Here is a 14587-nt window from a genome sequence, read left to right as displayed (position 1 = left end):
TATTTTAATTGAATATATGAATATTTGTATCATTTTCGTCAATAAGGAATTTTTTAGCCAAAATATAAAAAATTTTTTAATTATTAAATGGATTTATATAGCACCACATACATAATTATGTTATTATGATTTACACATGATTTACATAACATGCATAATATGTACGTAATATTTTAATTGATTGTTGTGTAATTAAATCAATTTATCGAGGTCTATCTCATTTTAAATTTCCGTATAGATACACATAATAATTGATTTTAACAGCAATTTAGCTACTTAATAAATAATAAATAATAATCATAAAAAAGTAGTCAATTTCACTTTCATACAGAATAAAATAAATTATAATGATCTAAAAAGTTTCAACATATTTTAATGTGCTATTTTGTATATTATAATTTCATAACTCGAAAAAAATATGCTTATGGCAACTGAATAACCAACATGCGCATTACAAGCATATAAAAGAGGTGTAACACAAGCCAGAGGCTTAATGTAGGAAGAAAAAAATATATAATAATAATCTTTGTTGATATTTCCTTATTGTCGAATACGATAACATTTGAAATAGAAAGAAGTGTTCAACAGGTGTGTCTATACATGGACATAACACAATGGAAGAATTAATTGAGCAATACGTTCAATGGCTCTACGTAGGCAGTGTTAAGAGATTCGTTTAAATTTAATTGGAAATATGTAAAATATTTTAAGGGTCGATTCTCAACATTTGTTAATGTTTGTTGCAATTAATTAAATTATTTATTATATGCGATATTTATAGCCATGCTATAATAAATGTCAATCTATAAGAAAAAGATTAAAGAAGCAATTAAACATTAAAATTTTTTTAGATTGGCCCTGGACTCATTGACCACGTTCAAGAAAGAAAATCTATCAGTGAACGCTCAGTAATTTTTTAATGTAACTTATTTATGCCTTTAGTTCGCTAGTTCTTCTAAGTGTAGAAATCAATCATATTAAAGAATCATTGATCAGTTTTCTCTGCTAAACGTAACCATTGCCAGATTTATCACAGGCGCCAAATAACGTAAATTGCGCCTGCTTGTGAATCTATCTGACCCTACGTCAAACTATATCACGTTATATTATAGCAATATATCCCTGATTAAAAGAAGGATCAGTAACAACGTAACTACTATATATGCACGTATGCGTTCTTTTCTTCCGTTTCCTGTTTTTATCCATCTGCTTTACATTTAACTCTAAATCAGACTTAAAAATTTTAATTATATCTAAGACTTAGCTTACAAGATTAGAAATGACTTAGAGTGGCAAAATAATCGTAAATTTTTACACGTTTAATCAATTGGCTGTGATCCAACCGTTAGTTACTAAATAATGTAGAATTTTGCTTTCTGGTTCTGATTGAGGCACAATACTCAATCTCCTATTACCAGTTAAATATTCCTGTGACATTAAAAACAATACATTAGCAAATATTACAATTACAACAATAAAAAAAAAGTTATAATCGACGATTCACCACTTACTTGTAATAACAATGTCTTTTGCGTCAAATACTGAGTCGGCTTTAGATCAAGTTGAATACATAAGGATTTTTCTTGCTTTGTTAAAAGATGAGACGCAGCCTCCAATTCTATGTCTCGTTCTTGGATAGTGGTACCGCTGTTGTAACTTTTTTCATGTAAAGAACTGGGGCTGGAAGTTGATTGATTGGAAGTGTTTGGGTTGCTATCCGACTCCGCCCACTGACTGACTGGAGTCGTCGTCTGATTGTGATTGGCTTGACTGACTGTGGAGTTGGCCAAATCTTGCTTTACAGTGTATTTTCGGTCTATGAAAGCGTAATTTTTTTCTTCTTCTCTGTAAAAAAATAGAAAATGCGTACTATTCCTTTAGCTATACAGATTAGTATTTAATTTTAGAATTTTTAAAGTACAATGTAGCAGTCTTGGATATTATGACAATATTATTTCTGCTAACTTATGCAGCTTGAACAAAAGCATAGCAATAACATTAACAGAAACAAAAGGGAGACAAAATTTTCATTAAATATGTAAACATAAAATAGATAAACCGATGAAAACATAAAATAGATAATATGCGTAATGATATAAAAACAGTGACAGTATTTATAAATTCCGCAAAACAAAGTACAATATTTTAATCCTACAAATATGACTTTTTACCTTCTTTTTGAGGTGCTGCGGTGTATTGGTGTGGACTGCCCACTGCTGCCCTAAGTGAAATGCAAACTGATACAATCTGTTCACAAATTCCTGGCAACACGCACCACAAACAGTAGAATTAGTTAAAAAGAAGCAAAAGCTAGCGTATACAATATAGTTAAGAATCTAAACTCTTTTTTTTTTATTTTTATTGTACATATAAATATACGAAGAGTCAAAATTAAACATAAAAACAATAGAATTATTTTTTTAATTTAAAAAATTATATATATATATATATATATATGACAATTTTATAAAAATGTATAACAGCATGGAATATGTATAACATTAATATAAAGATAATAAAAATAACCAAAGAATATCTTGTTACATATCATTATTAAATATCATAACCACACGTTTATATAGATACACAGAACATACAGATTAAAAAAAATTGAGGGCCCTATTCTGTAACTCTTAACGAAAGATGTGATTATATTGTTGTTCTACAGCTTTTTTTACCTGTATAAAACGACTTGCGCAACGACAACGTAACGATTACTGTCATTAAAAGTTACAAAATAAGAGTCTTAATATATATAAATATTAAAGTTACAGAATAAGAGTCTACGTATATAAATTTCTACAATGTTATACAATTAACAAATTAAATATCTATAATGCACACGAAAATATAACATAACAATTAAAACAAAGCACAATAACATTACTGCTGTTTAGTATCATTTTTTAAATAAGATTTTATGCGATACATTTATTTTATACTATCATCATACATTCATATGTACAGAGCTTTAGCATGCGTTAGCACTTAGTAGAAGACTATGCTAATATATTTAATTTAATAAAGTGTAAGTAATAGCTTTTAACTAGCTTTTACGAATACACATATACAAAAAAAAAGTATCACAAAATTTAAAATAACTTCCATTCTACATCCATACAATGTTATAACATGACGGAAACATTATGAAAATAAAAATGCAAACTTACAGATTTTTTTTCAGTCCAATGATCCATTGTATCGTTTTGTCTCTGAGTTTGTGCAAGAACTTGCTCGAAATGAGCGCATTCCTCATGTCTCGTAATGCCGTTCTCACGATATCGATAAAGCTCCGAAAGCCGTAAACGCAATTCTCTTTCCCTCTCGAGATTTGTTAGGAACTGTTCGTGCTCTTGTGCTGTGTAAAACTGTGCGAATACACGTATTCTGTCCCTAAATTCTCTGTAATGAATAAACAAAACATTTAATACACACGAACAACCAAAAAAATTAAATATCTGTATTAAAATATTTCATAAATAACAAAAAGAGAAGATATATTAATATGAAACGTACTTTTCTTCTTTCGTCCGCTTTTTCTTTATTCCTTTATCTTTCCTGGATGACGCAAAGAAAGCAGACACAAGCTGGTAATCTCTCACGACACGTTTTCGTCTGGCTCGCTCTCTGAGATTATTGGTGTACATATCAACTTGTGCTAGTTTAAGCGCGATATCAAGATCATCGTCTTCGGCAGGATTCAGGAACAATGAAGATACGAGAGATTCAGCCTCATGATTGTAATCCTTAAAAAAAAAAAAAAAAATAGTTAAATCACATTTCTCTGAAAAAAATCAAATCAAATTTTTTAAATGCCGATTTTACTCTTTCAAAATCATCTCTTTGGGGCATGTACCCCAATTGCGCGGCTTCTTCCGGGGTAATATCCAATGGTGGTAATTTAGATGTGAGGTCAGGCGATAGAGGACCATGATCAGACTTTGTCTGATCTGTAAGATTTGGTACGTAGCTATCTGTGGGTGGCCATGTATGTTTTCCGATGTTTCCATTAAGATACCTTGTGATATATTCTTCTTTCGCTTCTGTAATGATAAATAAACAAACTCTGTAATAATAGGATGTTAAATAGCATAGGCTAGAAGTTGTCTGCTGTGTTAAAGACCCGGGGTTCTTTCGTATTTAACGTTCCACATGTACATCAGACATAAATTATTAAATACATTTTCCACTTTTTCGAACTATATTTCGAATACAGTCTTAAAACGCAGTCCAAAAACTGAAATAATAACATCACATCATACATTTAATTCTAAGGTAACTAACAATCATGGTACATTTAAAGATTAAAAGCTTTTAAAACAATAACAAAATACTATGAATTGTAAATTAAGTCCCTTTTTGGTAATGTAAGTTGAAGTAATAATAAATTCTATTCTAATAACAAAATACTATAGACAATTATGCAGGACAAGTGTCCAACTTTAGCTCCGCAGCTGAAAAGCTTCCTCTATTTCATTCTCTTTAAAGTTGGACATGACTGATACAAAAGGTGAAAAATAGAAGATAAGAATGAATTGAAAAAATTGACTCTAGATTTTGTGATTTATAAAGTATGCTAATTAAATTACCTTCTGGCGTACGCGTCTCGATATGTTTGCTGATGTCCTCCCAGTTTCCGAACCCAAACTGTTCGATCGCGTCCAGAAGTCTCAGCTGTTCTCTAGCTGTCCAATTGCCACGACCATTAAATATGCTGATAGTACCAGAGTCCTAAATCAATGAGTGCAGAAGTATATTAATATGCTAAGTTCTATAGCACATAATGGTCGCTTTCAGCAGACTCAACTGTTGCGGAGCAGATCCGTGAATGCTCATTGCTATTGGTGTATTTTTTTTAGATCATCCAATAGCAACAACCGCTCATAGATCCGTTCGGCAAGACATGAGTCTGTTGAACGCGAATAATTTCAAAATGATCTTTGTTCGTAACTGGTACGTACCATAAATTGATAGGCATGATTGTTCTTATGTTGCCCAATTTCAGCACCGGCGGAGAAACACTAAAAAAAATTTTTTTAATTAATACTTATATATCTTTCGATTATATTTTAATTTATTGTATGTTTTTTAATTAACGCAAATAAATAGAGGAGCGCCAAATACGATTAAGACTGAATCAAAACTTCATACATAATAACTTCTATGTGAATTATTATTTACATGTTCCATTTCTGCAAACGATGTACCGAACAGAGTTAATCTTAGGATGCGTTCTACCTTACGCATAATGTGCATAAGTATATCATTTTATTCTTTTTAATTCAATAAATAACAAAAATAAAATGATACATCATGCGCATCGTGCGTGAAATAGAACGCATACTTACATAAAATGCAATTAAACTAAAGCTGGAATATTAATATCACAAATTAAAATCAATTGTTAGTAGAATAACAAAATTAATAAAAGAAAAAAAAATGTTATTTTCGGTCTTTATTGATTTATATTGTATTACCGTAGCTTTATTGAACTTCTATTATTCAATTTCGAGGAACCACTTTTATATTGTTAAAATGGTGAAAATCAGCGACACGATAAACACCATTCATAATGTAATCTATATAGATGCGCAACAAGTAACTTTCCTAAATATTGTAATTTTCTCATATAGCGTTTATTTACTTTTGTTTTATCATTAATTTATGAATTTTATACGTTATAACATTGAAAATAACCGAAGCAAGGTCGAAACGTCTGTTTTATTGTTTATAATTGTTTTAAATTTGCTTATGTAACTATTTGTTTTATGTCCTTTTGATATTTTTATTATAGTCATACGTATGTTTGTTTTCTGACTTTAAAATATATCATTTGGCTCATAGCCCTATTATATTTATTATTTTTATTTTATTGAGCCATACTCTTTGTATTATTTGATAAAAGAAATAATAATAGTAATTCTAGTAAGCATCTTAAACCACTACAAAAAATTTATTGCAAAAAAATATCTCGGCCACAGGGTGGAATATATTATTTCGTAATATAAATTCTGTACGGTATTTTAAGATATATATTAGCATTATTATTATTTATTATTATTTATTATTATTAACATTATTATTATTTACTTAACAATCGATTTGAAGCCTACAAAACTATACGATTTTTATTGCTCAATTGCTTACGTTTTAGTACTAATTAAGCCTGAAGTTGTAAGAATTGACTAATTACAGTTGAATATGAGGAGAATATCCAACTGTGAATTGGAGGATTCTTGCAACTACGATCACTTACAACTACGTTTACGCAATTGTAGATCAGGCTTTATTAGAATTGTACATCAAGGGAAGGGAATGTTCCGATTCTCATCTGTATGCTGTTCGGATATCGTGTTATTCTTGTTAAAAAAAACGTATCGTGTGGGTAGGCTTTATTTGTGATATTACTATTCTAGCTTTAGTTTAGAATTGCGTTTTAAGACCAACAATATTTGACACACAATTTGAAGAACCGATAAATGTATTTTATAATTTATGCAAAAATATTATTAGGCTTTGAATATATTTAACGTTCTTTTATTTATTTGTAATAATTACATAAATGGATCAATTAATTAATTTATTATTTTTCAATTATATTAAATTATATTGAATTAAAAATAATATTAAATTTATGTGTGCACATTTCACATATGTTTTATACAAAAGCTGCTTTTCTTTTAGGACACACAGTTGATACAAACGTCGTTTTATCTTTGGACTAAATACCAAGAAGAATAGAACGTTTATAACGACTGCAACTGCTAAAAGGAGAACAGCTGAAGATACATTTTCAAATCTTAACAGTTTACCATTTTTTGCGAAGCATAAATAAAAAAATGTAAGATATAAATAATCCAAAGAACGGTAAATAATGTTAACAAATATTGCTGATTAAATTATTATATGAAAAAATATACATATAACTGCATATTTCAATAATTAACTTTTTATTTCACTCATTTATTTTAAAATTATAATATCAAAATTTTACAGGTACATAATACAATTCCATCATTAAAAATCAGAGCACAAATCTTTGCATAGTGCATAATGTATAATAAAGCAAGGGATATATCCACATAAACTTGCATAGCCGCATAAACGATGCATAAAGAAAATTATTCAATCGCATTTCTCTTAGAAAGACACACATAAAATGTGATTGGATACATTTCTTTATATGTTTATGCGACTATATACGTGGATAAATTCTAAAAAAAACCAAACAGTGCTTTTTATTTTATAGAAAAGAAAGAAATAAAGACCTTTGATTGATTCATATTTTTTCATGCATTATATGTATAATACGTTATGCATTATTCAAAACTGCATGCTCCACCTAAAAGCCTTGGACCAATGAGCATTTGATATATAGACGCCATATGGATTTAAGATGCTCATTGGTCCAGAGACCTACGATAGATCTGATTTCTGTGGCTGAACTAGTGTAAACTTTTAGAACTCAAAAGGCCTGTTCTTTTTACTGAACTCGTGCACAGAGTGCAATAAGTTGAAGTGAAACAGATATACGTTTGTTTCATTTCAACTTATTGCACTGTATGTACCAGTTCAGACAGTGCAGGCAAAAAGAACAGGCCTAAAGTAAGATAGGTATATAGGTTTGTTCACGTAGTTTGCACTTTCTGCACGTAGCATCTTTGTTTTCTCTCTTTTAACGTATATCTCAAATGTATATCTATCTCATTTTAAGTTTTTAGAGATTATAAACGAAGTGAACAGATCTTTTGTTTGATATTTATCGAAAGAGAGTTTAGTGCAGAAACAGATCTATAAGGGTGCAGCCTCAATAGAAGGAATAAGAAATAAGAAATTTCAATCAAAAATCGGATACTTAAACAATATTAATTTTCCTGGCCGAGGTACCAACCTCGGTAATTTAAAGGCTTAGGACGCTCACACGGAATGCAAGAGATCCGAGTTCGACTCCCGGCCGAGGTAATAATTTTCGCAATGAAAATTAATTATTTAGATTTTAATGTATCATTCCACATTATTAAGATCGATCTAAGATGCACAAAGAGCATCAAAAAATTGTTAAATTGTTAATCAATTTAACTCATGATATTGCGATAGTTAAGAGAGCTTGTGTTTCAAGTCTGAAAAAAATTCGGCGTGCAATTAAAAATCTACATACGTAGCATATAAATTCACACGCAATTATATAGAAGCAGCCAAGATTCAGCTTAAGTATTACGACCTGTTCTCGTCGTTTTTCGTTGATTGATATACATAGTTTCTGATAGGCTGAAATTTCTTATTTCTTATTCGTTCTATTGTGGCTGCACCCTAATGCGGGATCTACAATAGAAGTCGTAGCGGTCGTAGGATCGTAAGTCCTACAAAATTGACCGATCATAATAAAGTATTCTTCTCATATTCGACCGTGACTGGTCAATTTTCTACAACTTAAGACCCTACGATTTCTATAGTATACCTCGCATAATACATGCATACATATTTATGCAGCTTGTATCATTTCGAATGCTTTCCATTTGGTGATGTCACAAATATCTTACTATCTTCCTTTATATTCTATAAGTAATAAAGACAGTATAACATTTGTCAACATACTAAACTAATAGCGTTTTCTACTGGGAAAACTAGTGCAGCACTGATGCACACGGAGTGCAACTGAATGCAAATCAATTTACATATTTTCAGTGTTAATAAATAATTTAATTCTTTTAGTTACATTTTTTGTTACTGCGATAATCTTTATGGAGTTAAAAGGATTAAATTATTTATTAATACTGAAAATATATAAATTGATTTGTATTCAATTGCACTGAGTGTGCACCAGTGTTGCATAAATAAAAGACACCCTTTGTGTGTGATAGCCATGGATTTCAAAACTTGACTCTGTCAACTCCGAATATCTTTTATCATTGTTCAATATTCAGTGAACAACAAAGATAAAATAATACTCGAGTTCTTTGTCATTGTACTAAAATGGTATCTACAAAACAGAAATCTTAAGAAAATTGGCCAATCACAGTTGAACATGGGAAAAACAATCGATTATGATTGACTTAATTTCTTAAAGTTTACTGTTTTATTTTAGTTAATGTGAAAATTTCTATCATGTTCTCTTCAAATATAACATCCGTTCGTGTTGGTTGCACTTTCTACACTCAGAATTTTTTCCCGCCAATTATATATACTTATATATACGTATATTTATTTCAAGTGCAAAAATTTTAAAGAATTTTAAGCAACACGAACAAATCTCCTATCTATTTCATTTCAAATACAATCAATGTATACAAGTTCAACCACAAAGAATTAAACGTCAACTTCATTCATAAGTCGCGAATAGAGTAATAAAAGAGAGAGAGAGAGAGAGAGGGTAGGGAAGAAATAGGGGCGAAAAACGTGGTGTGGAAACACAAAGCAACATATACAAAAGCGAATACGACCAAAATGCACGAGAAATACAGATGTTTAACAGAAGAGTGGGGGGGGGGGGGGGGGGAGGGGGAATCTGGCATCAGAGGAAAAAAAGAAGAGAAATGGAAAGGTCGGAAAAAAAAAAAAAATGAAAAGGAGCCGAGACTATCACGTGTTCAAAATGGCCGTCCGAACGGTTGACCCACCTGCAAGCAAAGGTCGAATTCAGGGCACTCGATGCACTTGACACGTAGACCTGCGATGTCCTCCTGGCAATAGGTGCAGCTGTATTTCGCGTACAAATCTGAAACGCAAAACGCATAATTACGTATAAAGACGGCGATTACAATCGGCAAGGGGGCGCGGAAGGGCCGCTCGACGCCAACATGGAATACGCACCCGCCATTGTCTAGCTGGATCCTTCCAGAGCAGATTCGGATGACGTCACCGCATACCATCGAGCTGTGAATGTTACGATATCACGAGATGCCGAGTTGCGGTGTTACCGCCGTAATCATCATCTTTCAACTCGCGTACACCGACGCGAGAACGCCGCAGAATCGCGACGCGTCTCACCCTATAAGATGTTCCCGTTCACCCCGTACAGGCGTGCTCGAGCCGCGAGGAACAGCGATCAAAAAAAAAAAAAAGAAGGGTCGTGTTTACGACTGTTGCGTTGCGCGACGAATACGCATGCGCCCGGCGTCTCAGCTGCTCGCCGCTACTCGCGCCGCTCTCGACTATGCTTCGAAGTTCGAACGTAACTAGCGACTATTGGCGATTCTCGCAAATTTCGCTCGATTTAAGCCGGTTCTACATTAGTTGCAAGCCGATCGCAAGTTCGCTGCGACAGCCAATCTCAAGCTTGCATTTTGAAATCAACGCTTCAGATTGGCTGTCGCAACAAACTTGCGATCGGCTTGCAACTAATGTAGAATCAGCTTTACATACGAATACCCGAGATCCCCCCCGAGCTTATTGGTGCTTTCCACATGACGACGTGACACAAGTCTACTGCTGGTTTCACACTAGACGCAGCAAGCGTCAAACAGCGAAGCAGCAACCAACCAGCGTGGCGATATTTACAGTGGCACATAAAAAATGTCCACTTTGTTGACCGATTAGAAAAAAGAAAAAAAAAAGATTTCACGAATTGATCAATTAAGGTACAATTTCATGCTGACGCTCGACGCTTATTTTTAGCGTCAAAACAGATCACGTGATACAAATTGACGAATGTTAAGCATCAATTTTGATCACGTGATCTGTTTTGACGCTAAAAATAAGCGTCAGCATAAAATTGTACCTTTAAAGAAAACTTTAATAGACCCTCTACAATAAGCCATTACTTATAAGTTTTAAGTGTTAAATCATAAGAAATTTACCGAGTGGTAAATAATATATAAAATAAATGCGCTATTAGTATAATACAAGTTTATATTACAAAATATAAAAATTATTAAAAAATGTTTTAAGACGTATTTGTTCGATTCATTTTCTTCCAACGTGCTACAAAAAAAATCCGAATATCATGGAGATTATTCTCCAACAACAGTTAGAAATCTTTTACCTGATGCTCTTCCGACAGAGAATATAAAAAAAAAAATGTATTTGTCGAAAGCGAGAGAGTTCTAATACAGGAAAAGAAAACAGATTTGAGTACACATTTTGAGTATCGCGGAAAAAACGCTGATTGGCTGACATATTAATATGGCAGGCCACTTGTTCCACCATCGTCATTGGTTAATCATCTCCTTGCGTAACAGCACACCTCTATTTTATTCCACCATGGGTGCTTTCTATTGTATATTTTTGAAAGTGTTGTCGACTTCGACTGTGCATTGCATCACACTGATGTGGGTCCGCGGATGGGCTCGTCTCGTTATTGCTAGAGATCCTATAATCAGAGTTTGACCAAAGCGGACCAAAGATGGCGGATAGAAGGAGATAACAGATATTGCTTTCTTTCTCGTATTAGCGCTATCTGTCTCTTTCTATTCTTCGAACTCGTTTTCCGACAATGTACAAAGCTATCCGAAGAATACCGAATGGACCAAGGTAGAGAACCAATCAGAAGTTGAGCCCGCTTTGGCCTAACTCTTATTATAGGATTTCTAGTTATTGCGACGTGACGACGCCGTAGATGCAGGCGCCCGGAGACCGTTCGAGCAACGCTATTTTCGCGGGCATTGGATCACCCGTTCGTTTTTATATTTGTACGGTTTACATTAAAGACGTGATCTGGCTGTATCGACCTCATATTTAATTTTTTTGGAGGCGGGAGCCATTAATTAATTAAGAAGAAGAATACTTGCGAGAATTAGTGCGAACCTCTCGTTGGACCTCTGGTGGCGGGTCTCCGCAAGAATAAAATCAACATTCTTATTCTGTAAATTTTAACACATTTACTATGATAAATACGTGCAAATTGTGTTACTTTAACATATTTTTTAAATCGTTTCATTAACTTTACACTTCTATTCGTTATATTCATTTAACATAAAAGACGTACGTTAAATTAACATCTAAATGTGTACATTACTTAACACAAAAACTTTAACTAGCAGATTTTTTCACAAAAATACACAAATTTTCCAACTGTGTGCATACTGTGTATATACGTGTGTACGATTGAAATTATATTATGTATGACATGTGTAGTATTCTTTATACTTGAATTTGTGCAATATGTGTTTGAATTCAAATACATAAATGTAGATAGATTACTTATGCATAAATATTAATTAATTGAGTATTATGAATATATACATATATATACATATATTCATAATGCTCAATTCACACACAAGTATACCTCTCTACATATTTATACACGCGTAATGTATGTAATTGGTATATACATACACCAACATTGTGTACATATATATATAATTATTCGAATAACATATCGAAATAAGGTACATTTTCGCATTCAATCATAAAATTTAAAAGACAATAGTATAATTAATACAATGATAATCGCAATCAATAAAACATCTTTTAACAGTATATGTATAAAGATTTATAAAAACCAATTACGCAAAATTGTATACTTAATACGAATAAAAATAATAGAAAATATAAAGAACGTAACAAAAGTTATATTTACATACTGATCATTAATCAGATAATGGAAGCACTTTAATTTATTGGATATTTTCATATTTATTGTGAATTATCTGTTTAAATAACTCGTCATTATGCCATGGATGCCTGCGTGACTTTATAAATTAGAAAACAAGTTATAAATCGAGTTATAAAATGGTATACAAAGTATATAATAATACATCAACATTGAGCGTATCAAGGCCATTTTCTAAACATCTTAGCTAAATTGTCTGTAACAATTCGAATTGTTCGTTAAAATAGAACATCTTTCTTTGTACGACTGGGAGTATATAATGGATATACCCTCTAAGAAAGAATATTCACTTAATCTCGATCAACAATTTCAAAACATACTCCAGTCTTAAATAATGTCAACATTACAATTATTGGTTGTGCTTTCATATAGTATATCTTTTGATACACAAGATAATAAGATATCGGCGGCAAATAAGTCGATCGTTTACAATGGCAGATTAGAAAAAAGAAAATTAAATAAAATCCTGTATGATTGATGAATATGGATAAAAAATCATAATTCTAAATATCTCAGGATCAAACCTACAAATGTCCATGCGATAATACACTTAAATTGATTTTTATGTAAAAAATAATATAAAACTATACTTTAAATAATTATTTTACCTCCTGTATGTACTTTTTAATCATTATATTTAATGAGCATGAGCGTGGTATGGCGGACAGCACACTCATGCCAAAGATCTCGAATTCGATCCTGATAGGAATCCAAATATTTACGCTCATGTTTCCTCTCGAAAAAAAAATCGGCAACCTTCCGACAATATTCTTACTCACAGAAACATTTCCCGAAAAATCTACCGTTTAGAGCCGACATTAAAACTGTAGGTCCAATAGCTTGTGGTAATTGTAAAACAAGTGTAACAAAGGTCAGAGGCTTAACGTAAGAGGAAGAATATTTAAATGGACCTGTAGGGCTGCAGTTCAGATACTACACTCGGGAGCACTCAAGCTCCCGAATACCGTTCAGAAATCAATTGAGAGTATCTCAGCGTTAGGTGGCCCGTTCAGAAACGTGTCGGATGTCCCCGATCGAGAGACTTTTGCATTCTGCTTTTTTGCTAGGTGGAAAAGTCTTTCGATCGAGTTGGCACACAAAGCGCGGGAAGCGTAACATGGCTACAAATAAGAATTTACTTATGCAATTTAATGATCAAAATCAAATTATATTATGGAATCTTGAAAGTAAGTAAAATATATTTTATATCGATCGATTCTATTTTACGATGAAGTAAATAAAGGGGTTTTTTTCGTCATGTTGCATGTGAAGTCACGTTAAAGAGTAATAACTGTATAGTGTTATTTGTGATAAATCAATTTGTTTGCAAAATATTTCATCAAAATATTTATCTCCAAACGTAATTAAGTGTATATAATGTCTAACTTTATTGCATTTATGCCCGTTTCTATCAACTTTGGTTTAAACCATAGGTTATTAAAACTTTGGTTAACAGAAAACCTTAGGTTAGAGAGTTAGCAGCACCGATTGGTTTCTACCAGCATTGAATATATATCTCGTAAGTTTAACTAAACTTATAATCCATGTGATATAACTGTAGGAAACTCAAGAATACTAAATGCTGATTAGTTCAGTGCCTGCTCTAACTGACTGAACAGATTTTTTATATTTTAGCTGCAAAAAGTAATAATGTTGAGTGAAGTAAACATAAAAAATAAACAGCAACGCAAACGTGCCGACAATTTTTCGGAAAAAATGATTTTAACCAATTTGGTTTTACAGTACAAGGATATCGTAGAAAATAAAAAATCTGCTGCAGTAACCTCAAAAGACAAAGACAAATGTTGGAAAACTATAGAAATCGCATTTAATAGTAGATCTTCGGCCAAATGTCGAAAAAGAACTCCAACTCTTCTCTTATTTCTTCCAATATTAATCAAACTGACTGTTTGTTTAATCTAAACCGCATTTTAAACTCAATGTCGTTTAATTGTTCAATATAATTTATGCGTTGTTTAAATCTTTTTCTTCTTCTACGGTTTGGATCTCGATAATCTTCATCATCAGATGATG

General features: G+C 32.1%; 1 protein-coding gene across 2 annotated transcripts; it reads right to left on the bottom strand.

The window, feature by feature from the left end:
• Window positions 1–819: 819 nt before the first annotated feature.
• Window positions 820–9981, bottom strand: Ada2b (Transcriptional adapter 2B). Of its 2 annotated transcripts, XM_018538339.1 has the most exons (10): window positions 9811–9981; window positions 9618–9715; window positions 4962–5021; window positions 4590–4731; window positions 3826–4043; window positions 3517–3746; window positions 3171–3402; window positions 2172–2221; window positions 1512–1845; window positions 820–1428 (listed from the first exon to the last, which is right to left on the bottom strand). In XM_018538339.1, the coding sequence occupies exons 1-10, from the start codon at window positions 9815–9817 to the stop codon at window positions 1324–1326; spliced, it is 1476 nt and encodes a 491-aa protein (XP_018393841.1). In that variant the 5' UTR covers window positions 9818–9981; the 3' UTR covers window positions 820–1323. The 2 variants fall into 2 exon arrangements, with proteins under 2 accessions (XP_018393841.1, XP_018393849.1); XM_018538347.1 differs by lacking the exon at window positions 820–1428 and having other exon boundaries at window positions 1634–1845; window positions 2172–2261.
• Window positions 9982–14587: the final 4606 nt, after the last annotated feature.

Source organism: Cyphomyrmex costatus, unplaced genomic scaffold (assembly GCF_001594065.2).
Source record: "Cyphomyrmex costatus isolate MS0001 unplaced genomic scaffold, Ccosl1.0 scaffold101, whole genome shotgun sequence".
NCBI lineage: Eukaryota > Metazoa > Arthropoda > Insecta > Hymenoptera > Formicidae > Cyphomyrmex > Cyphomyrmex costatus.
Note: the sequence above shows the minus strand (reverse complement) of the source record. Positions and strands in the feature narration are given on the sequence as shown.

Excerpts from the sequence above, each read along its gene's own strand:
- Ada2b (XM_018538339.1), bottom strand. Across the intron at positions 4,044-4,589 it reads CGAGACGCGTACGCCAGAAG|AAGCGAAAGAAGAATATATC; the intron begins GTAATTTAATTA and ends TTATCATTACAG. Across the intron at positions 3,747-3,825 it reads AAAGAGATGATTTTGAAAGA|GATTACAATCATGAGGCTGA; the intron begins GTAAAATCGGCA and ends TTTTTTTTTAAG.